This window comes from Poecile atricapillus, chromosome 33 (assembly GCF_030490865.1).
Source record: "Poecile atricapillus isolate bPoeAtr1 chromosome 33, bPoeAtr1.hap1, whole genome shotgun sequence".
Classification (NCBI taxonomy): Eukaryota; Metazoa; Chordata; class Aves; order Passeriformes; family Paridae; genus Poecile; species Poecile atricapillus.
The window spans coordinates 227,631-251,321 of NC_081281.1; the positions used below are offsets into that span (position 1 = coordinate 227,631).

Sequence of the window (23,691 nt, forward strand, 5' to 3'; positions counted from 1 at the left end):
ACGCGCCGTGCGCCCGTTTCCGCTTCCGCCCCGACGCGCCGTCACCGTCAGGGGCCGCCGGGCCGGGACCGGGAGCGGCGTGAGGGGAACGGGGCCGGTGAGGAGAGCGGGGCCGCCCCGGAGGGCGCGGAGGGAGCGAGGAAAGCGGGCGGGCTGCCGAGAGGGAGAGAGGAGGTGTTATAAGTGGCCCCGGGCCCGGGCCGCGCGGAGCCGCTCGCCCGGCGCGCCGCGCTGAGGGGGCCGGGCCGGGCCCGGGCGCAGCTCCGCGGCTCCGGGGGGTGCCGGCGCCGCGGCACCGGGGGCGGCAGGAGCCCGGCGCGGTCGGGCGGTGCTCGGGTACGAATTCATCGATCCTGGTGAGGGTTTCGGGGCTCCAGCGCTGCGGCTGCTGGAGCTGCTCCCCCGGTGTTACCGGGAAACGCCCGCGGAGCCGCCGCTTCCCCCGCAGCTCTTCCTGGGAGCTGAACCGACTCCAATTACACGAGTTCTGTGGGTGATTACGGACACGCTCAGAGCTGTTGATGCGTGAGGGGCAGCAGTTCGTTCGTTGCGCTTTTCCTCGGCCTCTGCAGGCTCAGAACTCACGGGGGGAACGGCAGGATCCCGGTTTGGGCTCTGTGTGAACCCGTGTCGAAGGAAGCTGCCAGGAAAAGTAGAACCTGTGTAGGTTTCCAGGCTCTGGAGGGAGGCCGGAGCCTGCAGGAAGCAGCAGCCACATCCTGGAGCTGCTCCCGACCTGAAACCAGGGGCTCTCTGTGAGAACTGACCCCGGGGCCCATTCCCGGCTCCAGGAGGGGCGACTGAACCCCTGGATCCCGGTCCCAGGAGGGGCGACTGAACCCCTGGATCCCAGGAGCACAGCCTGGTGTCCGTTCCCGCAGGGCTCCTGTCAGAGGGAGCGCCGCGGTCGAGCTCATCCCTAAGGAGATTTTCCCCGATCGGATTTGGGCCCGGAGCCAGTTCAGAGCAGGTGCAGCCACGGCCCGGGCTGTGAGAGCTGCAGGGTGGGGGGGATGTGGCTGGGTTTGGGTTTGGGTTTGGGCTGCTCTTGGGGAAGGGGCTCAAGTTGGGGATGTGGCTGGGTTTGGGTTTGGGCTGCGCTCGGGGAAGGGGCTCACGTCCTGGCACGGCACGGGGGGTTCTCCTGCCCCAGCGGTTCCTCTCGCAGTGCAGCTCTGCCCAGGCCCTGGAGCAGCCCCAGGCAGGGATCTGCGGGCTGGAGGCCTTTACCCCTGGGCTTTGTCACCGTCAGGGGCTGTCCCGAGAGCAGACGTTCCCGGGCTGGTTCTGGAAGCTCGGGAGCGCTGCGGTGCGTCCCTCTGGGCTCTGTGAGGGAACGTGAGTGGGAGCAGCGGGTCCAGGGTCCCCTGGGGGGGTCAGGACCTTCCTCCTCATGGGGCTTGGCTCATTTTAGCTCAAAGTTTAAAATCGAGGGAGCACAAATGGTCTCCAAGAGCTGATCCTGAGGATGAAGGGCGTGGAGGTGACGATGCTCCAGGACCCTGTTTTATTTCCTTTGTCTCCTTCCAGCTGCGAGCCGGGGGCTCCGCTCAGCGCGGGCAGAGATGTCGCTGTCCAAGCGGGAGCTGGACGAGCTGAAGCCATGGATCGAGAAGACGGTGAAGCGCGTGCTGGGCTTCTCGGAGCCCACCGTGGTCACCGCGGCGCTCAACTGCGTCGGGAAGGGCATGGACAAGAAGAAAGCAGCCGGTACGTCCAGAGCTGGGTTTGTGAAACAGCCCAGACCTCCCCAGGGTGGAGGGACAGGGGCACAGGGCAGTTCTCCCAGCCTCCATGAGGTGAGTACGGGCAGATCCATCAGACCAGGCACAGCGGAAAGCTTTGGAATACGTTACAAAATCAGAGCAGTGGAAGCTAATTCCTTACTCAAGGAACTGAGAACGGTAATTTAACTAGGGTGCTTTTATTGCCCATTACAGCCCTGCTTTGCCCAGACTCCCTTAATCCCTTAGTTTAAAGCTCCTGACGACATGATCCACAGCTCCCAGAGGCTTCCAGAGCCTCAGAGGCCTCCCTGTGTTTGTAGAGTTGAATCACACTTAAATTTAGGTGGTTTAAATCTTCCAAGGAATCTGTGGATTCTCCATCCTCCTGCTCACCTCAAGCTCAGAGTTTTGCACTGATAGGATTTTCCTCTCTTCCAGACCACCTTAAACCCTTCCTGGATGATTCCACCCTGCGGTTTGTGGACAAGCTCTTCGAGGCAGTGGAGGAAGGACGAAGCTCCCGGCACTCCAAATCCAACAGTGACCGGAACCGGAAGCGGGAGCTAAAGGTGATTATTGATTATTGATTATTGATTGGTTTTTCCTGTGGTTGGGTGGCCTGCAGGCAGCACAGGTGCTCTGGCACACTCTCCTCTTCCAGAGAGGTACAGCTCGGAACGTTCAAGAGAAACGACTCCTCTCCGTGATGAAGTGTGGGAGCCTTTACCTTGCGGTTCTCTTTCCCAAAGCCAAGGTGGAAGCCTGGCTTTGGCTTTCTTTAGGCTTGTGGAGTGAATCCATGGGGATCCATTTCCCTTCTTCTCAGGGCTCCTTGTGCTTGTATTTTCATGTGGAGCCTGGGACAGCTGCTCCCAGTGACTTCCCATTGCTCCCTGTGCCCTGATGCAGCGTGTGGGGCTCTGGTGGATGATCTGGGGGGGTTTTCATTCCCTTTCTCCACCCAGAAGGAACAACAGGTGGTTGTGGCAGCTCCTGTCCTAGCACAGGATTGATTCCAGCTGGGATTCCATTGCTCTGGTGTTTCTCCCTTGCCTGGTATGGTGGAAGTCTTGTGCATCCAAAGCTGTTTTCACTTCTTTCTTCTCTTGAGGACTTTTCTCAGCATCCTGTAGAATTGAATTTTCCCATACTCGGCCAGGTCTGACAGGCCCTCTCTGTGCTGCTCCTACTCACAGTGATTTTCCTTTCACTCTTCCTGGGGTCCTATTTCACAGCAGTCTGGGTTTCCCCAACTCTTGCAGTCAGCACTGAACCGAGTTCAGTGAGCCACAACAGCCAGAAGAGTCCCATTCAGGATCTGGATCTCTTTGGGAGTGTTGGGACGAGCTGGCTCCGCTCCCTGTTTTCCACTAGGGATTTGTTTCCTTCCCTCCCTGGCAGTGGGTGCCAGGCTGGGCCCTGGGGCTGTGGGAATGTCAGGGGCTGGAGGTGCAGCTGCCCCCCTGGGCCTGCTCAGGGGCACGGCAGAGCTGGGGACAGTGGCAGTGCCATCACCTGATGATGGCAGGAGCGTGGTGACAGCCCGCTGGGGTGGCTGGAGAGCAAGTGCTGGCAGAGGGATCTGGTGATGGCAGCAGGAGCAGGGCTGGGGACGCAGCAGGGGACCCTTCCCCGGTGAAGCCACAGAGGTGTCTGGCCTGAGCACTGCTGCTGTTCCTGGCTGAGCCACAAGTTGAACTAGGCAGCAGCAGCAGAAACTGATCCTTCTTCTCTTGGCTCCTGGCATGGAGAGGGGTGTTCCTCCTGCCAAATCTTCACTCTTCTCTCTGGAATCCCATTTCTTGGAACTTCTCCATCCCGCTCCGGGTCTGTCCGGACCCTGCAGGCACACAAAGCGTCTCTGAGGTTGTCAGGTCATGGCAGCACTTGCAGACTGAGTGACCCTGCCCCAGCACAGGCTGTGGAGAGGAATTTGTCCTGGCACATGTAATCCCATGGCGTCGGGCAGTGATGATTCCAGGGCCACTTGCTGTGCCACTTCCCGCTCCTCGGTTCGCTCTGGGGTAGGTCATGGCTTGGGAAGGTCAGGAACTGAACGTAAAGTTTCCACACTTTATACTATGGGCAAGTCCTTTCTCTTGAACTTGTAGGTTTTCCAAGAAGTACCTGTGTGGCTGAGGAAGTGTCCTTGTAGGATATGAACCGTTGTAGTGAAGAAGGGATTGCAACTAACGCTCCCAACCGGTGTGTATATTTTCTTTTCAAATAACACCTTGACACACACACTAGAGTAACCCACCGCACGGACAGATCCAGGCTTCCATACACAGGCACTGACGATGGAATCCACAGCCACAGGCGCTGGGCCTGACTAGAGCTCTGTGGAGAATGTACTGTGCCTTTTGTTTGGTGACCTGACGCTGCTGAAAGCCCATCAGCGGGGCCACTGCTCCGTGTGCTCTCTGAGCTCTGCTTCTCTGGAGTGGCTCTGGCCTTGGATCTGAGCTGGAGTGGTCTGGGGTGGAGTGAGGGAATGCTGCAGGTGTCCCAACCCTCCCCAGGCCAAGGGCCGCATCCTCCTCCTGGGAGGACTGCGTGGTAGGACAGCGCAGATTCCTTCACCAAACCCTCTCAAGCTGGTGGAAGACGTGGAAATGTTTTTATCCCAGTCAGATCAGCTCTGGGCAGGCTTTTTCTGTCTTTCCACGTCGCTGAGACCTTCAATCTGCTCAGTGCCAGTCCCCCCCGACACCCGAGGGAGTGGTGGTGGCTGTTAGGCAGCACAGCCCTGCGATGTCTCCTGTCCTTCACGCTCTTGCATGGACGTCATTGGTGTTTCTCTGGTGGGGGACCAGGGCCCAGGCTCGGCGTGGGCTCAGCCTGCACGTGCTGCCCTGGAATTCTGCGTTATGGAGCTGGAGCTGAGACATGCCGGTGGTTTCTGACCTCAAATCCCGCTCTGGGAGGAGAACGCTCTGTTCTAACCACAGCCTTCTGCTCTTTCTTTACATTAGGATGTGTTTGGGGATGACTCTGAGGTGTCCAAGGAATCCTCTGGCGTCAAGAAGCGGCGCATCCCACGGTTCGAGGAGGTTGAGGATGAGCCTGAAGTGATTCCAGGCCCGCCGTCAGAGAGCCCAGGGATGCTGACGAAGCTCCAGGTCAGTGCAGCTGGGCCGTGTCCCAACACGGGGTAGGGTATTGGGAATTCATCCCGAATGGAGGAATCGTATCCCAGTGGCAAAGAAAAACTCCCTGTGTGTTTTCCCACAGATCAAACAGATGATGGAGGCAGCCACCCGGCAGATTGAAGAGAGGAAAAAGCAGCTGAGTTTCATCAGTCCTCCAACGCCACAGGTACCTGCGGCAGGCAGCGGGCACAGCCCGCACATCCCTGGCCCTGTTTCAGCTGTGACATGGAACGGGCATGGAACAAAACTTCCTTCTCTGTCAACAGCCCAAAATTTCTTCTTCATCCCAATCGGAACGGCTCCCCATCGGCAACACGATCCAGCCCTCGCAGGCAGCCACGTTCATGAACGATGCCATCGAGAAGGCCAGGAAAGCTGCGGAGCTGCAGGCCCGGATCCAGGCTCAGCTGGCCCTGAAGCCGGGGCTCATTGGCAACGCCAACATGGTGGGGCTGGCCAACCTGCACGCCATGGGCATCGCGCCGCCGTGAGTACCCTGCCGGCCAGGCCAGGGGCTCCTCGGGTGCTCTTGGTTCCCCAGCAATGGCTTTAACTGCTGCTGAAGGAACAAATTTTATTTGAAAAGAGCTGAAATGGAGGTTCCTCCTCCCTTGGCCAAGATTCCCTAATTGTGCACACAAGGTTGGAATCTCTTCTGGCCATACAGATGAGCTGTAAAAATAAACTCAACTTTCCTTTGAATTAGTGCTGTATTCACATTTGAATGCAATGTGTCTTGTCCTGCCCCCAGGAAAGTGGAGCTGAAGGATCAGACCAAGCCAACGCCTCTGATCCTGGATGAGCAGGGCCGGACGGTGGATGCGAGCGGGAAGGAGATCGAGCTGACCCACCGCATGCCCACCCTCAAGGCCAACATCCGAGCAGTGAAGAGAGAGCAGTTCAAGCAGCAGCTTAAGGAAAAGCCCTCCGAGGACATGGAGTCAAACACGTACTTTGACCCCCGGGTCTCCATAACCCCGGCCCAGCGGCAGAAACGCACCTTCAAGTTCCATGAAAAAGGCAAATTTGAGAAAATTGCCCAGAGGTTGCGAACAAAGGTATCAGAGATCTCATCCTGCTGATGAGAGCGTGGCTAGAAGGGGATTCTCCTCTCTTGGGCTGGGAAGGGACCTGGGGTGCCTTTGACTCAGAAGTTTTCCAGTCAAGTCACCTGAAACTTTTCCTTAAAAACCCTGGTTTTGTTGGGATGGTGTGTGCCCAAGTTAGCACTTGTGTGTGTAAAGGGTTTCTCACCACTGTCTTCACCTGTTGAAAGACAAAATCTTTTTTTGACAAAACGTTGAAGGTTCCCAAGAGAACACTCAGAAGTGGAGATTTAAAGGAATTTTGTTAAAATGATCCAAGTTCATGGGGAGAAGGGGAGGGAAAAAATCCAGGGATACAGTCCCTAGAGGAAGATGTTCCTTTGGGAATGTCCCATAGTCCTGGAAAGGCTCAGGAATAAGGCCAGAGTTTTGGCAGGCATGAGAGCTTCTCCTCACCATCATGTGCTGAGTGGTTTCTCTTGCAGTCTGCTTCATGTTGTTTAGGAACCCAGATAAATCAGCAGGTGATCTGTGTTCTGCTGTTTTGGAATGACCTTTCTGTTCCATTTTCCTTCTCATTCTCAGGCTCAGTTAGAAAAGCTGCAGGCAGAGATCTCCCAGGCTGCCAGGAAAACTGGGATTCACACTTCCACCAAGCTGGCTCTGATCACCCCTAAGAAGGAGCTGAAGGAGGGGGAGATCCCAGAGATCGAGTGGTGGGACTCCTACATCATCCCCAACGGCCTGGATTTGTGAGTGTTTCCAGGTGTTGATGGTTCTGCCACAGCAGGAATTTGGGAGCTGACAGTGGGTCTGGGAAGCACATGGGGAAATCAGGCCAGATGTTCCATCAAATTCCATCTCTCATCTCCAAGATCCAGGCACTGGGTTTGCTCCCAAAGTTTCTCTGGGGCTGTAGGAGGCAGCTGCTGTGGAGCTGGGGGGGTATTTTAGCCCTAAGTTGGAGAGGTTTGGTTTTGTTTCCAGCGTGAGCATCCTGCACACGTTGTGTTCACGATGGATGTGGGGCCCTGGCCCAAACCCTGAAATAGGGGAAGACACCTGTGCATCAACACCGTGTCACTGTGGGTCTCCTCCAGCCCATCGAGCTCTGGGTTGGGATTTGTGCAGGAATTTGTGCTGGAAATTCTGATGCCCAACTCTCTCCTTTCTAGAAAGGGCGGGATGACCTCAAAGAAAGACGAGTACTTCGGGATCACGAACCTGGTGGAGCACCCAGCCCAGCTCAACCCCCCGGGTATGGCCCTGGCTCGGGGGCTTTGGCTGCTCAAGCAGCCCCGACCCCTCTGCGCGGCACCGCCGGTGTCCTCCTGCTCCCTGGGACCCCCTGGCTCCTCCAGGGCACGTTCCTGATGGTCTCATTTCCCTGCCAGTGGACAGTGACACGCCGGTGACCCTGGGTGTGTATTTAACAAAGAAAGAGCAGAAGAAATTACGGCGCCAGACACGGCGAGAAGCCCAGAAGGAGCTGCAGGAGAAGGTCAGGCTGGGCCTGATGCCACCACCAGAGCCCAAAGGTGAGTGACAGCCAGGCCCTGGCCAGACGTTGATGTGTTGGGAGTGCTGATGGCAGCACAGCCCTGGTGGGACTGCAGAGACGTGAAATCCACACAGACAAGGGGTTTATGTGTGTGCAGGCGTTGTGGTGGGAAAAGGCTCCGGTGGGAGCCCTCCCAGCCCCTCTTCCATTCCCTTGCAGTGAGGATTTCCAACCTGATGCGGGTGCTGGGCACGGAGGCTGTGCAGGACCCAACGAAGGTGGAAGCTCACGTCCGAGCGCAGATGGCCAAGAGACAGAAGTAGGTGGCACCTTGTACTGGGACATTTTGGGACACCTTTGGGTGGATTTAGTGCTGGTGGCTTTTTTTGGGACCGGTCTTTTCAGTGCTGCCTGTTTGTTTCCAGGGCTCACGAGGAAGCAAACGCAGCAAGGAAGCTCACGGCAGAGCAGCGCAAAGCCAAGAAGGTGAAAAAGCTCAAGGAAGATGTTTCACAGGGAGTTCACATAGCTGTGTACAGGTGAGCGAGCTCTCTTGCTGGGCCTGCTTGGGGCAGAGGGATCTCTCAGGGCTGGGATAACAGTTCTGCTTTCCCACAAATATTTGATTATTTTTTTCATCTTACCCTTAGGGTCCGAAACTTGAGCAATCCAGCAAAAAAATTCAAAATCGAGGCGAATGCTGGGCAGCTGTACCTCACGGGCGTGGTGGTCCTGCACAAAGACGTCAACGTGGTGGTGGTAGAAGGAGGTGAGGCTTTCTAGGCAGCCCTGGGCCACCACGGAGCATTCCAGAGCTTGCCTCCAGCAGGAACTGCTGTGGAAAATGGTGGCAGGGTTAGGAAAGGACAAGGAATTGAGGAGGCAATTAGCAACTCCCTTAATTACATCATTAATGAGGTTAGCAATGACTGCAGAATGCAGCAATCCAGTCAGAAAACCCAGATCATTCCATGAGGAAGGGAACCTCTGCCAGCTGCAGGTTAAGAGATTTTCTGAGAATGTTGTCTTGATTCTTCCACAGGCCCAAAAGCACAGAAGAAATTCAAACGTCTTATGCTGCATCGAATAAAGTGGGATGAGCAGACGTCAAACACGAAGGGAGAGGGTGAGCGATGCTGTGCGGGTGTGAGAGGGGAGAGTCCTGCTCCTAAAATGGACTAAACAGGTTTTATTTTTGGTGTTTTTCCAGATGATGATGAGTCTGACGAGGAGTCCGTTAAGAAAACAAACAAATGCTCTCTGGTTTGGGAGGTGAGTGGTGGTGGTGGTTCCATGCCAGGATGGGGCTGAGGTGGGATCTAAGCCTCCATCGCATTCCTGGAGCTGTGGCCTGAAAAGACGCCTTGTCTCCCGGCAGGGCACGGCGAAGGATCGCAGCTTTGGCGAGATGAAGTTCAAGCAGTGCCCCACGGAGAACATGGCGCGGGAGCACTTCAAGAAGCACAGCGCCGAGCACTACTGGGACCTGGCGCTCAGCGAGTCCGTGCTCGAGTCCACGGACTGAGCCGGGCCCCGGCCCCGCGGCCGCTCCTGCCCCGCAGCCCCCGAGCCCGACAGCGCCCGGCGCTCTCCTCAGCACCCCATTAAAGACATATTTTTTAAAACAAATCGCCGTCGGGAGTTTGTGGGTACAGGGGGCGAAGGACCACGCTGCCTCCCCTTCTGACTTTATTTGGCTTTCTTGAGGGAGCCGTGAGGGGCCGGGGGGCGCAGTCGCCGCTTCCCCTCCTCGCTGAGGGCTCAGCCCCGGCGGGGCTGGGGGACAGCGGGTCCGAACCGGAACCCCGGGCTGTGGCCAAGGAATGACCTGCAGTGGCACTCCGTGCTCTGGGCTGGCTGATAGAGCGCCAGTCGGTCACAGCTTGGACTCCGGAGTCTTTTTCAGCCCCAGCGGTTCCGGGATTTACAGCATTCAAATTGTTTTAGCGCTCGCGGGGGGGGGGGGGGGTCGGGGGAGCCGCCATCTTGCCGGGCGGGGCTGGCGCGCGCGCATGCGCGGCGGGGGCGGGGCGTGCGCGTGCGCGTCTCGCCCGTGTGCGGGAGTCACAAAATGGCGGCGGGGGGGCGGGCGGCGCGCGCGGGGGGGGCCGGACCGTGACCGCCTCCGGTACCGGCACCGCCTCGGGCCGGCACCGCCTCCGGCACCTCCCGGGCACTCCCGGGGTCCCGCGATCTCTCCGGGCCGGGACCGCCTCTGGCACCGCCCGGGCCGAGCGATTCTCCCCGGCCGGGACCGCCTCCCGCCGCTTCTGGCACCGCCCGAGCGCCCCCGGGCCCCCCTCGATCCTCCGGGCCGTGCCCGCCGCCCGGCCCCCCCCTCCCGGTCCCCGCCGCCCCGTGAGGCGCCGCCCCGCCGCCCCCCGCGCGGCCCGGCCGCGAGCAGCGCGGGAAGATGGCGGCGGGCGGCGGAGGCGGCGGCCGGGCCTCCTCGTCCTCCTCCTCCTCGGCCGCCGCCGCCTCGTCCGGCGCGCTCGAGGCCTCGCTCGACAGGAAGCTGCAGGCGGTGACCAACACGATGGAGTCGATCCAGGGCCTCTCCTCGTGGTGCCTGGAGAACAAGCGGCACCACAGCACCATCGTGTACCACTGGATGAAGTGGCTGCGCCGCTGTGAGTGCGGGGCCGGGGCGGGACGGGGCGCAGCGAGCGCGGCCGGGCTGGAGGTGCCGGTCCCGCCGTCGGGGGCGAGCCCACAGCGGGCACTTGGGCACCGGGCAGGGTCGGGCTCAGCATCGTAGAAAGGCTTGGGTTGGAAAGGACCTTAAGGCTCATCCAGGCCCACCCCCTGCCATGGGCAGGGACACCTTCCACTAGACCGGGTTGTTCCAAACCTGGCCTTGGACGCTTTCCATAGGGCAGCCACGGTTTCTCTGGGCTACCTGTGCCAGGGCCTCACCGCCCTCACAGGGAAGAATTCCTTCCTGACACCTAATCTAAATCTATCCCTTTTACTTTGAAAACGTTCCCCTCTTGTCCTGTGTGCATCACCTTGCCATCCTTGGAGGCACGCAGCATGCTTGCCTGCACCTCAGTGGTGGCACCTTTGTCCTCCTGAATCCACGATCTCCTCAAACAGTCCTTGGGGGGCTCAAGGAGCAGGGCCTGTTCCTGTGCCCTGCCCGGCCGGAGCAGCCTGGGGTGGGCACAGACAGTCTGGGTGCCAGCACTGGGGTTTGCAGCGCCCGTCAGGATCTGTCCCTGATCTGGAGGGAGAAGCTTGGAGTTGTCAGGAGCCTCAGCACAGCAGATTCTCTGCTGCTGTGGGAAGGTTTGACTTTTCTTGTGAGAGTTCGAGGGAGCTTTGCTTTGGCAGGCACATGGAGATAACATTTCCACCCCAAAGTGTCGATCTGTTGTGTACTGAACCTTTTGGAAAATTTGGGAGAGTTGGGTTTCTCTATCAAGGCACTACTGCAGAATGCTGAAGATCCTCTTTCCCCAGAGTTTGATCTGTTTTGTCTGTGCTCCATGGAATTAAGGAGAGGAAGGTGAGAGCCTTGGAGGACGTGGCCTGGGTCCTCCTGCCTTGTTGTCACTGCCACCTCTCCTGGAAATCCTCCTCCCTTGGACACCCCTTGGCACTGTGGCATCATCGTTGGGGCTCTTCCCCTTCCGCTCCAAGCGCATGACCCCTGATGAAATTCCAGCCCATCTCTCCCTGGGATGTGCCAGCTCCTCTGGACGTGGCCTTCTCCCAGTTGTGCTGGCTCTTCCCGAGGCCCTGAGCGCACTTCCATCACTCCTTCCCCCTCCCCAAACTCATAAAAAGCCATTGAACTGTTCCCACCTGCAGGTCCTTGATGCCCTGTTTCTGCTCTGGCTCCCATCTGCTGCTGGGCTCTTAGCTCCTGCCCTGAGCCCTTGGCACCAGCCTGGAATTCTTACTGGATTTTGTGGGATTCTTTCAAGGTTTCCCTTCACAGCCCTTGTGAAGATCTCACCTCCACACCCCTCCTTTTATCCAGGTCCTTCCTTAACCATCTTACCCTACTCAACCAGTCCTTGACAGCAGCTGCGATGCCCTGACCCCTGATGGCTTGGTTACTCCCTGATTCCATAGATCTTTCTCCCTGTTCTTCCCTTCATGGTACACTTCATCCCGTGCCCCAGTGTGCCTTCTCGGACTGTGGGAAGTCCCTGTCCCAGCCAGAGGAGCTCTGTGGCAGTGCCACAGCGAGTACAGGTGGCTCTGGGTTCCTTTCTGAGCGTTTAACTCCAAAGCTCCCATGGACACATCAGACCTGCTCTTCCCAGGGAGCTCCCGGTGAGGGGGAGTGTGGTGGGGTTGGGGCTCCTGGGCACAGAATTGTGTCCTTTCAGGAAAAACAGGGGTGCTGGTATTTGACGTGTTGCTGTTGGTTTGGCATCTTGTTTCTGAGCCATGCTGGTCACAGCCAGAGCTTCCCAACAGGAATGTTCCTGCAAGGATGTTCTTCCGTATCTTCACCTTTGGGAAGTTCCTGATGGGAATCCGAGTGTCCCTGCAGGAGGGTTTGGTCAGAGTGTTTAAGTGTGAGTTAAACGTGACCCATCTGTAGGCTCTGAAATGCCATTTTTATTGGTGCCTTTGTGGCTGGTTTGGAGCAGGTGGTGGTGCTGGGGTGGGCTCAGCTCTGCACTTTCCTGTCTGCCCCTGTTTCCTCACGGGTTTAAGCTGAGAGCCATTTGCCCATTGGATCCAGAGACACTCGGTTTTCTTTGTGGATCATGTCCATAGCGTTCCTGTGGACCCAGCATGGATCTCTCCTCCTGCATGGTGTGTGTATATCTTGGTTTATAACTGTGCCTCTAACTTTGCTCTGGGTGAGTGGTGTTCTGTATGGTCAGTGCCAGGCTGGAGCCCCACTCCAGATTTCTTTCTGCTGTGTAGATGCCAGATCATTTAAATCAAAGGTTTATAGTTCTTTGAAATCTATTTTATGTTATTAAGATCTGGAATCATTGCTGTCTGCTGGTGGAACGTCTCTGGGATGGAGGGAACATCCAGTGAGCAGCAGCAGAATTGGCACTCAAGCGCTGGGTTTTACTAAATCACAGAAGCCCCATTCCAATGGGATGATGATCTGAGAGATTATCGAGGCTGGCATTTTGGAGAAAGCTGCCTGCAGATTGTTTTGGAGCACTGGGCGAGTGCAGCCCTGCTCCAGCTGAATTCCCAGCCCTCCGGGCAGAGCAGAGCACTCTGTGCTCCGAAAACCCCTCCTCAGCCTGCCTTGTCAGCAAGTTCAGGGCACAGGTTGTGAGCAACAGGTTCTGGTCACAAGTCCTTGGCTCGGTGAGTCTGTGCTGGAAAAGCTTGTCCTGGGATGTGGGAGCTGGGGCTCCGTGCGGGGCTGGGGGTGAGCAGCTGCTGGCAGTGACTCGTGGCTTGGCTCTCAGGCCCGTGCTGTGTGTCCTGGGGCAGGGACAGTGGAGGGACAGGGCTTGAGGAGCAGGGACTCCCCAGGGCCCTGCCCGAGGCTGGGCTGATGCTCGGGGGCGCAGAGCCAGAGCCGGTGCTGCTGACAGGGCCTCGGGGAGGCTTAAGGACATCGACCTGTGGGGATCTGAGCACCCATCTGAGCTAAGCCTTTTCTTGTGTTCTCAGCTCTACCTCCTCTCAGAGGAGGATCTTCTGTGCAGGATCTTCCTTTTGAACTTGAGTTCGCTTGTGAAGTGGCCCTGATGCTGGGAGGGCAGCAGGGATGGAATGTTTCTGCTGGGAGCCTTTTCAGGTTATGAGTGAGGAGTGAGCTCCCACCCAGGGCTCTGGACCAGGAAGAATGCTGAGCTTCCTGAGAGGAATCCTGGAGACCAGGAAAGGTGCAAGGTGTAGCTGTGCTGTGGGAAGTGGCTCTGCCAGCATAGAGACACCTGGAAAATGAAGCAGGATGGAGAACTGAGGGATCTGTAGATAAAAACTGATTCTGGTGTGGGCAGGGGAGAGGTGACAACACACGGGTGTGTGAAGTAACACCATCTCTTGGCACTGTTCCCCTGGTTTGATCCTTGGGAATGTCCTTTAGTGAAGTGAAGGAGCTCATTGCCAGCGTTAGCATGTGGATGAGCTTCCCGAGTTTACCCACTCTGAGGAGGGGCTTTGATGAAGTAACTCAGTTTGGAGCTTTTCAACATGAGGAGGGTCAGAGCAGCAAGCACAGCTGGGGGACTCTGACAATCATTTGTAAATGGAAGATGTCCTCTCTAGTCCCTAGGGTTTGCCTGCTGGACCTTGGAAACTCTGGAACTTCCCTGAAAGCAGCACTGAAGTATTGGGATCAGGGTGTGGCTGTTGTGGTACTTCTGTCTGATGCTGACTCTAAATTTTCTCTTGTCCTCAGCTGCTTTTCCTCATCGGCTGAACCTTTTTTACTTGGCCAATGATGTCATACAGAACTGCAAGAGGAAAAATGCCATTGTCTTTCGAGACACCTTTGCAGAGGTGCTTCCTGAGGCTGCTTCGTTAGTGAAGTGAGTAATGAACTAACAGGCTGTTGGGAGGCTGAGGGTCTCAAAAAGGGGGAATTTTTCTTCTGAGATCTCAAACTGTTTAGAAAGATCAGCAGAACATAAAGGATTCTGTTAGAGCAGCCGTGTGTTTGCAGAGTGGGCCAGAGTGGCCATGAGCTGGGTTCTGATTTGCACAGGAGGGTGGTTTGAATCAGATTATCCTGTGGAGTGAGGGGAGCCCTGCAGTCAGGGGGTAAAGAACTCTTCTCTTCCAGGGATCCATCCGTTTCCAAATCCATTGAAAGAATCTTCAAAATCTGGGAGGACAGAAACGTGTATCCTGAGGAAACCATTTTGGCACTGAAAGAAGCATTGAGTAAGTTCCTTACCCTTTGCATTTCTCACCTTACAAACTGCCACGTGAGCTCCTGAAGTTGTAGAAATAGGCTGGGGTCACTGAGCAGAATGAGGGGCATTTGCACCTGGCACAGGCTGTAACGTACCCAGGTGTGGGACGTGAACGGCGCCGGATTCTCCTGCTTTACCTCTTTTGTACCTTTCTTAAGGCAGCTGTGAATTCTTTCCTGTGAGCTGGAACTGCTCCAGCTGAGAGCAAGCAGAATGTGAGGCTGAAATGGTCCTGCAGGTCCTGACCAGGGTGCTCTGGCTCTACCTCCAAGTCCTGTTCAGTGACAGGCTGCTTTAACTAATCATTCTTGTGGGGTAGGAAGAGGCAGAAGCAAAGCTGGAGGGTGAAGAGTTCTCAAAGTCCTCAGGGAAGGAACACATGGAGTTGTTAAAACCAGGAATTAGCAGTGCAATACGTGAAGGAAATCAGTCCAGGTTTTGGCTTTGCTCACATCATTAAGAGCTGAAGGTGCTCAGAAAGCCCTCAGGTGTGGTCTGAGGGTCGGTGGCCGTCACAGCAGGAGGAATTGTGGTGTCTTGGGTTGGGCTGTGCATGAGGACAGGCTTGAGCTGGGTGTTGCATGCTGAGAAGTGACGTTTGTGCTTTTTTTTTGCTCTGAAATCGCTCATCTCTGTAACTTGAAAACAGGTCTGTGAGGTTTCAGGTAAATCAGGAATTGTGGCTGCTTTCCCTGTGGGCAGCACTTGTCTGTTTGATGTTGATTCCGTTATAGCCTCCCTAAAGAGTTTCATTTTTAGATTCCTTGTGTTTTCCCTTTTTACTGTGATTTTTGAACTGCCTTAGTGTAAGGGCAAACAGAAACTTGATTTAAAAATGGCAGACCACCCCCAGGTTGCTGCATTCCTGAGTAAACTGAGGTTCTCTTGGGCATCCAGCAGCTCCTCTAAGGAAGTTGGTCGAGGTATTTTAAAACAAATTTCTGTTCACTCTTTCACCGTGCAACTGTATGGCACCAAAAACCAGTTTTGACAGGAATCCCATAATGCCAGACTGCCAAAAATGAAATGTTTTCCAGGTACCACTTTCAAAACTCAGAAGCAGCTGAAAGAGTCTCTGAACAAACCGAATAAGCCGTGGAAGAAATCACAAAGTAAGGAACCACTGTGAACTCTGTGCACTAATGCAGAAATTGGCTGCTCGAGGAGCAGAAAGGCTGAGCCCAGCATGGGCTGAGCCAGCAGGCTCAGAAGGGCCCCGAGATGTGCACACCAAGGAGATGTTGGTAGAAAACAAGTTTGTAAAGAAAAGAAATGAGGCAAAAGTAAGATACGAGAGCAGAGGTTGTGGACAGGAGAGGAAAGAGCTGGTGGAACCTCTTGGAAACTGCTCTTAGGCTGGTCAGAGGTGGAGAGAAGACACAGAGAAGCAGGAGATGGACATTCCCTTTGTGCTCAGGAACACTCCTGCCCCAGCAGGCTGGGCTGGGAGGAGGAACCTGAGCCAGGAGTGCAGGGACAGGATGTGACAGTCCAGAACCCAGAGCAGCAGGAGACAATTTATTATAACAGAGTGAATTTAATGATCTCATTTTGCACCAACACCCTGAGTGGTCCCCACAAGAGGTGGTGAGATGTCAGGTACGACGTGTGGGACATCAGGTGTGACAGGTGGCACAGGGGGACATCAGAAGGTTAAAAGAGCTGGGGAGTGTTTGTTACTGGGCTTCACACCAGAAGCTGCTTTCCCAGACAGAACTGGGCTGTATCCAGCGTGGATGGAGGGTTTAGTGCTTTGCTTCTCATCAGCTCATTTCTTCTTTCCTGTTTCTCCTGTTTTGTCCAGAATCTGACGGATTTGGTCTCTTGGCAGCAGGACTTGTCCCCCCACCCTGTAACCAGGTGTGACAGTTGTTCAGAGCATGGTCAGACCTAGGAAGTGCCCAAGGGAGACCCTGCCCAGGAAACCTGGGCTCCATGTCAGCTCCAGGTCTGGCACTTTGGGAATAACATTCCCTTCCTTGTAGAGAGCTGTAACTCCTTGGATAAGGCTGTTAGATGGACCATTGCAGGGACTTGTCTTCCTGAGGAAAAGGTGTGCCCAGGAAATGTTCAGAGCATGTTAAAAAGCAGCAGTGTCACTTGTTGAGCTCGGTCCCAAGCCAGCTGTGCGTGTCCTCGTCCCCATGAGCTGCCAGGAGCCCGGAGCACTGAGGGACACATGCATGGAGGGGAGGATGTGACGGGTAACACGTGAAGTTTTCTTAAAATATCTTTCATTAGGGTGCCTTTTGTGACTGACTTTCCATTGGGATGCGGTTCCTTCATTTATTCACTGTTTTCCTTTATCCCCACAGCCTCCACAAACCCGAAAGCTGCTCTGAAGTCCAAGATTGTTGCTGAATTCCGAGTAAGTCTGTGAGTGGAAGTGACCCATGGCACTGCCCCCCACCTTGGGGGTTTGTGTGGGGTGACCCCAGGCCCAAGAGCCACTTGTGATGTGGCTGACACAGGGAGGGTCTGGGCAGGCTCATCCTTGTGAAGAGGAGTTTGGGGTGGCTGAGGAGTTGGTCCTCAGACCCAGAAATTGGTCTGAATTTGGTCCCCTGACAGAGTGGGACATGTTAATGAAATGCCCCTGCAGAGTGAAATGAGGAGTAAATAAAAAAGATCTTAAAAAGATCTCTTAACCAGGAGATTTGTGGAATTGCAGCTCCTGCCTGAGCCCAGGTTTGTTCATTGTGAGATTGGAGGTTAAAAATCCCGGGATCCACGTGGTTCCTGGGTTAGCTCTCGCTTGGAAGTAGTCTTGTACCAGAGGGGAGGTAGGTCTGCTCTTCCCTGGAATGTGATGAGGAGGCTTTTCCTGTTTGCTTTTTCCAGCCCCAGTCCCTGATTGATGAGCTGCTGTTGTACAAGCGCTCGGAAGATCAGATAGAGCTGAAGGAGAAGCAGCTTTCCACTATGAGGGTGGATGTCTGCAGCACTGAGACACTCAAGTGCTTGAAAGGTAAAGCCTCGAGGGCACCGAAGGTGGTGTGGGATCTCCTCAGTTCTGCTGAGATGGGAAATTCCAGAATTTGTGTCTGGAAAATACCAGAATTTGAGAGTGGGGTTAAGAACCAGCAATCAGAAACCAAAAATCTTGGTTAGTTTGAATTTCTATGGAAACTCTCAGGTGCAGAGCTCAGACCAAGCAAATGATTGTCTGAAAACCAACACTCTGCCAGCAACCAGGCCTCCTCCTTGCCAGTGCCAGTGGATGACCAGGGTGGTCTGGGAGTGTGCAGCTCTCCTGTCCCAGTATCCTGGTGCTGTCCTTGAGGCCACACTTCTGTGGTTTGGCATGTGGCAGCTCATTCCCATGGTGTTCATCTCCCTGCAGATAAAACAGGAGGGAAGAAGTTCTCCAAGGAGTTTGAAGAAGCGAGTTCAAAGCTGGAGGAATTTGTCAATGGCTTGGACAAGCAAGTGAAGAACGGCCCCTCGCTCACGGAGGCGCTGGAGAACGCCGGGATATTCTACGAGGCACAGTACAAAGAAGTCAAGGTGGTGGCAAATGTAAGTGTGCCCTTTCTGGATCCTCCCCAGGGGGAACAGCACCTGCCTGCATCCACCTCGGAGGCTCATCTCTCTATTCCCAAATAAAAAAGTTGGTGGGATTGGTGGAAGGCTGGTTTCCAAGTAGAGCAGAATGGAGGTTTTGGGCAAGACAAGGATATGCTCTCAAAATCCAGCAGCTGGATGCTCAATTTGTGTGTGTTGCTGGAATGCCTTCTAGATTCTTAAACAGGGCAAAATTACAGTTAGTGTGACAAATCCTGAATTCTGGAAACTTGGGATTTATGTGAGAACTAGACAAGCGCAGAAAGGACAGTAATAGTGAGTTACAAAAACAATCAACACCCTCCAGACCCTTCCAAAAGCCCCAAATGGGCATTTGTTAAATACAGAGGGGGTTATGAAAATTGTTTTAAGTCAGTGGAAAAAGGTTTTGTCCTCTCCATTTTTGTGGTTGTTGCCCTGTGAGTCCCACGGAGAAGCAGAGTTCTTACCACAGCAGGGTCCAGGGATTTGGAATTGTTTTCCTCAGGCTGTGTGTTGCTTCCTTAAGGAAGTGACTGAGGCATGAAAGATCCCCAGTCCAGTGTCCTTCCTTCCTTAGGCCTATAAAACATTTGCTAACCGAGTCAGCAATCTGAAGAAAAAGCTGGACCAGCTGAAAGCAACCCTTCCTGATCCCGAGGAGTCTCCGGTCCCTTCTCCCAGCATGGATGCTCCATCTCCTACGGGCTCCGAGTCCCCTTTCCAGGGGATGGGGGAGGAGAACAGCGCCCGCTCCCCAGCAGCTGGAGGCCGCAAGATGGTCTCCCCAGAGCCTGCGACAGATAATCGGGATGTGGAAGACATGGAGCTCTCTGATGTAGAGGATGACACGTCTAAAATCATTGGTATGTGATTGTCCTGTGGGAATTGCAGGACAAACCAGCCTTTTCCAGCTTCATTTGGGATATGGAGGAGGCACAAAGCCTGGGCTGGGCTCTGGGTTCCGGCTGTTGGGTTTGAATCTTCTGGCAGGGAAGTGCCAGTCGCACTGCAATCATTTCTATCTCCCAAACACTTACCAAAGATGTTTTTACATCTGTGGGAGTCAGACCTGATATTCCCTGAGTCTTTTTGGGGGCACTGAGTGACCTTTCTGCTCTTGTTCCACCCTCTCTGCTGCAGTGGAGGAGAGGAAGGACAAACAGACTGCTCCAGCCCCTGTCAAGGCTGAGAGTGTCCCCAAAGCGGTGCCATCGGCTGCTGCAGCTGCCACAGCCTCGGGGACGGTGGCGACGCCAGCCCCGGCCCCTCCGACGCCCCCGGCTCCGAAGGTGGTGAGCACAGCTCCCGTCCCTCCGGCACCAGCGCTTGCCTTACCCAACCTGGCCAACGTGGACCTGGCCAAGATCAGCTCCATCCTGAGCAGTCTGACATCAGTGATGAAGAGCACAGGTGAGTGCTGAGCCAGGCTCTGGCCACTGGCACTAACGGAGCTGGGATTGTTTAAAGCTTTAATTGTCTCAAAATAAATGTGAGTTACTGCTCTGCAAGGCCTGGCACACAGTGTCACCTCCTGAGCCTCTCCTTGCTCATGCTCCATTGTGCCTGTGGGAAACCCTGAGTCAAAAGCAGCACAGGCATTGCCAGAGCAGTGCAGGTGAGTGGTGTGTGCTCCTGCCCCAGGTGTGAGTCCCGCCTCGAGACCTTCACCAGGGACCCCAACCAGCCCCACAGCTCTCACCAGTGGCCTGAAGACTCCTGTCCTGGGAACCCCGTCTGCTCCTTCGAATCCATTAGCAAATATTCTCTCCAAAGTTGAGATAACTCCGGAAAGCATTTTGTCAGCTCTCTCCAAAACGCAGACTCAGACGGCGCCAGCGCTGCAAGGTACTGGGGTGGGTGTTGGGGAAGAGCTGGCAGGTATCTGAGGGCAGCGGCGGGGCTGAAACGTGCTGCTCTGCTTGTCCTAAAGTGAGAACAGAGGGAGAAGAACTTCATTGGAATGTTTTACGCCTCTGGCACGTGTAGATGGTCTTTCTCAGGTAGCACAGGTGTCACGGACCAGTGAGCACAGGAAGTGTCACTTCCCTGTGCTCCTGCTTGAGCTGTGGCCAAAGCACACGTATCTGGAACACTCCCTGAACAGGACAAGAGACCAGGAGGTCTCTGTGTTTTCTATGTGCAGAAATCTGCCCAGAGGTTCTGCTTCCACTCTGGCACCTCACCAGGGTCACCTGGCCAGCAGGGCAGGGTTTCCCGCTCCTGGCTGTAGACCAGGACGAGTTCTTACCCACCTGACTCGATGGCGTAATTTATATTTGTAGATCAATCCAAGCCTCTGGCATAAGGTTGCACTTCACTGGGTGCTAATGTCAGAGCAGCAAAATCCAGTTCTCTCCATGGCTGGAGACAGGAGGGTGTAAAGGAACGGTGTCCGCAGTGCAAACACAGGAGCTTTTCCCACAGCGATGGCTTGGGGTGATTTGCCTCTGCCCTCAGTACCTGATGCAGCAGTTCTGTTTTCCAGGGCTGTCATCCTTGCTGCAGAGCGTGGCTGGAAACACTGTTCAGTCAGGAGAAGCCGCCTCGCAGAGCACCTCGGCATCGCCAGCCAACACGACTGTGCCGTGCATGAAGGGGAGGAATGCTCCTTCCAACCCGCAGTCCTTTATAGCCAAAAGTTTTGGTTATTCTCCAAACTCAACCACCGCAGAGGTGTCCTCCACTTCAGTCAATAAGGCTCCCGTCGGACATACCCCAGCATTGTCAAGCTCTGGTTTTAAGCCACCAACTAATTCCCTGGGATTTTCCAGTTCCCACCCTACCAGTCCTTCCTCCCTTTTGCCAACAGAAACCTCACTGGGTCAATCCTCTGAAATTTCAAAAGCCAAGCTGGAATCAGAACCCCCTTCTCCCAGCTTGGAGATGAAGATACACAATTTCCTGAAGGGAAACCCTGGCTTCAGTGGCCTGAACTTGAATATTCCCATCCTCAGCAGCTTGGGGTCCAGCATGGCAACGGAGAGTCACACCTCTGACTTCCAACGTGGTCCCACCAGCACGTCCATGGACAATGTGGACGGGACACCAGTGCGCGACGAGCGCAGCGGGACACCCACCCAGGACGAGATGATGGACAAGCCAACATCGAGCAACGTCGACACGATCTCCCTGCTGTCCAAAATCATGAGCCCCGGTTCTTCGACTCCCAGCAGTACAAGGTCACCTCTGCAGGGCCGGGATGATGGCTATTCCCAAGAACTTCCCAGTTCCGTGCACGGCTACCGGCCCTTTGGCCTCGGCAGAGAGTCCCCAGCCAGCCTGTACAAGCCGCCTGCGGACAGCAGGGAGATGCCCTCCTCCTTGATGGACTCCTCCCAGGAGAAGTTTTACCCAGACACATCTTTCCAAGAAGATGAGGATTACCGTGACTTCGACTACTCCGGGCCGCCGCCCTCAGCCATGCTGAACCTGGAGAAGAAGCCGGTCAAGTCAATCCTGAAATCGAGCAAGCTCCCAGATTCTGCTGAGTACCAGCCAGTGCTGTCCAGCTACGGTCAGCGGTCACAGGAGTTTGGCGTGAAGCCTTCCTTCCCCCCAGCCATGAGGTCTATCCTGGATCAGAGCGAGAGCTGCGACCCGCTGGCCTCATCCCCAGGGATGTTTGGGAGCTACGGCCGCAGGGGGAAGGACTCGGCCTCGGACGGGTCCCCGTCGCCCAGCAAGAACGACGTGTTCTTCACACCAGACTCCAATCACAGCACCCTGCCCAAACCTGGCCTCCCGCAGAAGCAATACTCGGACTCGCCCCACGCGCTTCCCCACCGCTCGCTCTTCTCTCCCCAAAATGCCCTCCCCAGCCCCGTCAGCCGACCACCCGCGGCGGGCGGGGACAAACCCATGGGTTCCTCCATCTCTGCCACCTCCACCATTGAGTTCAAGAACATGCTCAAAAACGCCTCCCGGAAACCCTCCGAGGAGAAGCATTTTGGGCAGATGCCCAAAAGCAGCTCGGGTGAGGTGGGGAGCTTGTCTGGGGCTGTGAAGGGCGAGCCGCAGCCGCCGGAGGAGCACTACCGCATCGAGACCCGCGTCTCCTCCTCCTGCCTGGACCTCCCCGACAGCACCGAGGAGAAGGGGGCCCCCATCGAGACGCTGGGCTACCACAATGCCTCGAGCCGCGGCATGTCGGGGGAGCCGATCCAGACCGTGGAGTCCATCCGGGTGCTGGGCAAGGGCAGCCGGGGCCACGGGCGTGAGGGGAGCCGGGCGGGCTGGTTCGAGCTGAGCAGCAGCGGGAGCGCCTTCGACAACGGGCCCTCGGGCTCCTCGGAGCTGCCCGGCATGGGCGGCTTCCCGGCGCCCTACAAGGAGCACGTTCCGCCCTTCCCGGAGAGCGTCAACAACTTCCGAACCAACAACTTCAGCTCCGCCTTCGAGCACCACCTGCCGCCGCCGCCCCTTGCGCCGCCTCCCCTGGAGCACGGGAACCCCTTCCCGCGGGACCCGGTGGGGCCGCCCACCGTGCCCCCGCCCGCGCCCACCAAGGACCACGGCAGCCTCTTTCCGAGGGATCACTCGGTCCCTCCCCGCATGCCGTCGGTGGATCACGCCAACCCCTTCTCCAAGGAAACGCCCGCGCCGCTCCCGCTGCCCCACGGCGTCCCCCCGCCCCCCTCGGTGGAGCACGCGGGGGTCCCGTTCCCCACGCCCCCGCCGCCCCCCGTGCCCGGGGAGCACGCCGGGGTCCCCTTCCCCGCGCAGCCGCCGCCGGCCGGGGAGCACGGCGGGGTCCCCTTCCCCGCGCCGCCCCCCCTGGAGCACGGCGCCGGCGCCTTCCCCAAGGAGCACGGTACGATGCAAGGGACGCTGAAGGAGCACTTCGGGGGGGCGCAGCCGCGGGACCCCCTGCCCCGGTCCCGAGACCCCGCGGGGCCCGGGCCGCTGCCCCGGGAGCAGCTGGGGGCCACGCGCGGGCTGGGCCCCCCCGCCCACCGGGACCCCGGCGGCCGCGGCTCCGTCCTGCTCCGCACGCCCCGCGCCGAGTTCCGCCCGCGGGAGCCCTTCGGCGGCAGAGACCCCTTCCAGAGCCTGAAGCGGCCGCGGCCGCCCTTCGGAAGGGGGGGAGCCCCCTTCTTCACCCCCAAGCGCCCCTTCTTTCCTCCCCGGTACTGAAGCAGCTGCCGAGCTCCCGGAGCTGCCCTTTTCATTTGTTTTCTTTATTTTTCTTTTTTTTCTTTTTTTTTTTTTCTTTTTTTTTTTCCTCTTTCTTTCCCTCGGACCCCTGTAACCTTCTCCTAAATTAAATGTTCTGTACTTTTCGGTTGGTTCTACCCCCAGCCCCCCAACATTGGCTGAGAGAAGAAAACAGACACAAAACAATGTTCTAACGAGAGGAAGCCACGTTGCTGTTAAATAAAACCTTCAGTAGTAGTTGAAAAAGTTAAAACAAAAAAAAAAATTAAAAAAGGAAAAATTCTGAGAGCTTCGAGAGGAGCACTGAGTGGTCTTGGGGTGTTGGTTTCCAGCCGATCCCCAAATTGCTGCTGCAGGGAGGGGAGACCCCCCCTGTTCCTCCTGTCTGCCAAAAGCACCAAAAGAAGACAAAAAGAAGGGTCCAGGAGCCCACCCAGACCCGCCTGGGAGCTCCGCGGGACGTGGGACTCCGGCAGCAAGAGACGGCCCAAGCCTGTCCCCCCTGCTCGGGAAGACTCTCGGTTGGCTTTGGGTTAATTTGGGGATCTTTTGGGTTTTTTGTCTTGTTTTGTTTTTCCCCCGAGATCACTGTTGACTTTCTACGTGTGTATATAGCAATCACTTTTTAATTCCCTCTGGGATCGTTCACCAGGCGCAAGCGGAGCCCGGCGGGGGCTCTGAGGGGTTCCCCGCCACACCCAGGGCCGC

At 56.3% G+C, this 23,691-nt stretch overlaps 2 protein-coding genes across 4 annotated transcripts; both read left to right on the forward strand.

Annotated features, from left to right (window-relative positions):
- Positions 1-7: 7 nt before the first annotated feature.
- Positions 8-9,049, forward strand: PRPF3 (pre-mRNA processing factor 3). Of its 2 annotated transcripts, none has more exons than XM_058860757.1 (16): positions 8-97; positions 1,531-1,710; positions 2,166-2,296; positions 4,703-4,849; positions 4,962-5,045; positions 5,146-5,366; positions 5,631-5,937; positions 6,511-6,677; positions 7,101-7,183; positions 7,320-7,463; positions 7,646-7,745; positions 7,852-7,965; positions 8,077-8,195; positions 8,469-8,552; positions 8,637-8,698; positions 8,805-9,049. In XM_058860757.1, the coding sequence occupies exons 2-16, from the start codon at positions 1,566-1,568 to the stop codon at positions 8,949-8,951; spliced, it is 2,055 nt and encodes a 684-aa protein (XP_058716740.1). In that variant the 5' UTR covers positions 8-97; positions 1,531-1,565; the 3' UTR covers positions 8,952-9,049. The 2 variants fall into 2 exon arrangements, with proteins under 2 accessions (XP_058716740.1, XP_058716739.1); XM_058860756.1 differs by lacking the exon at positions 8-97 and adding an exon at positions 788-970.
- A 716-nt stretch (positions 9,050-9,765) lies between these two features.
- On the forward strand, positions 9,766-23,284 carry RPRD2 (regulation of nuclear pre-mRNA domain containing 2). 2 transcript variants are annotated; one of them, XM_058860736.1, is made up of 11 exons: positions 9,766-10,056; positions 13,767-13,896; positions 14,151-14,251; positions 15,321-15,395; positions 16,599-16,651; positions 17,125-17,251; positions 17,627-17,802; positions 18,407-18,692; positions 18,970-19,239; positions 19,471-19,674; positions 20,315-23,284. In XM_058860736.1, exons 1-11 carry the CDS (start codon positions 9,840-9,842, stop codon positions 22,960-22,962), a joined length of 4,287 nt encoding a protein of 1,428 aa, XP_058716719.1. In that variant the 5' UTR covers positions 9,766-9,839; the 3' UTR covers positions 22,963-23,284. The 2 variants fall into 2 exon arrangements, with proteins under 2 accessions (XP_058716719.1, XP_058716720.1); XM_058860737.1 differs by lacking the exon at positions 15,321-15,395.
- Positions 23,285-23,691: the final 407 nt, after the last annotated feature.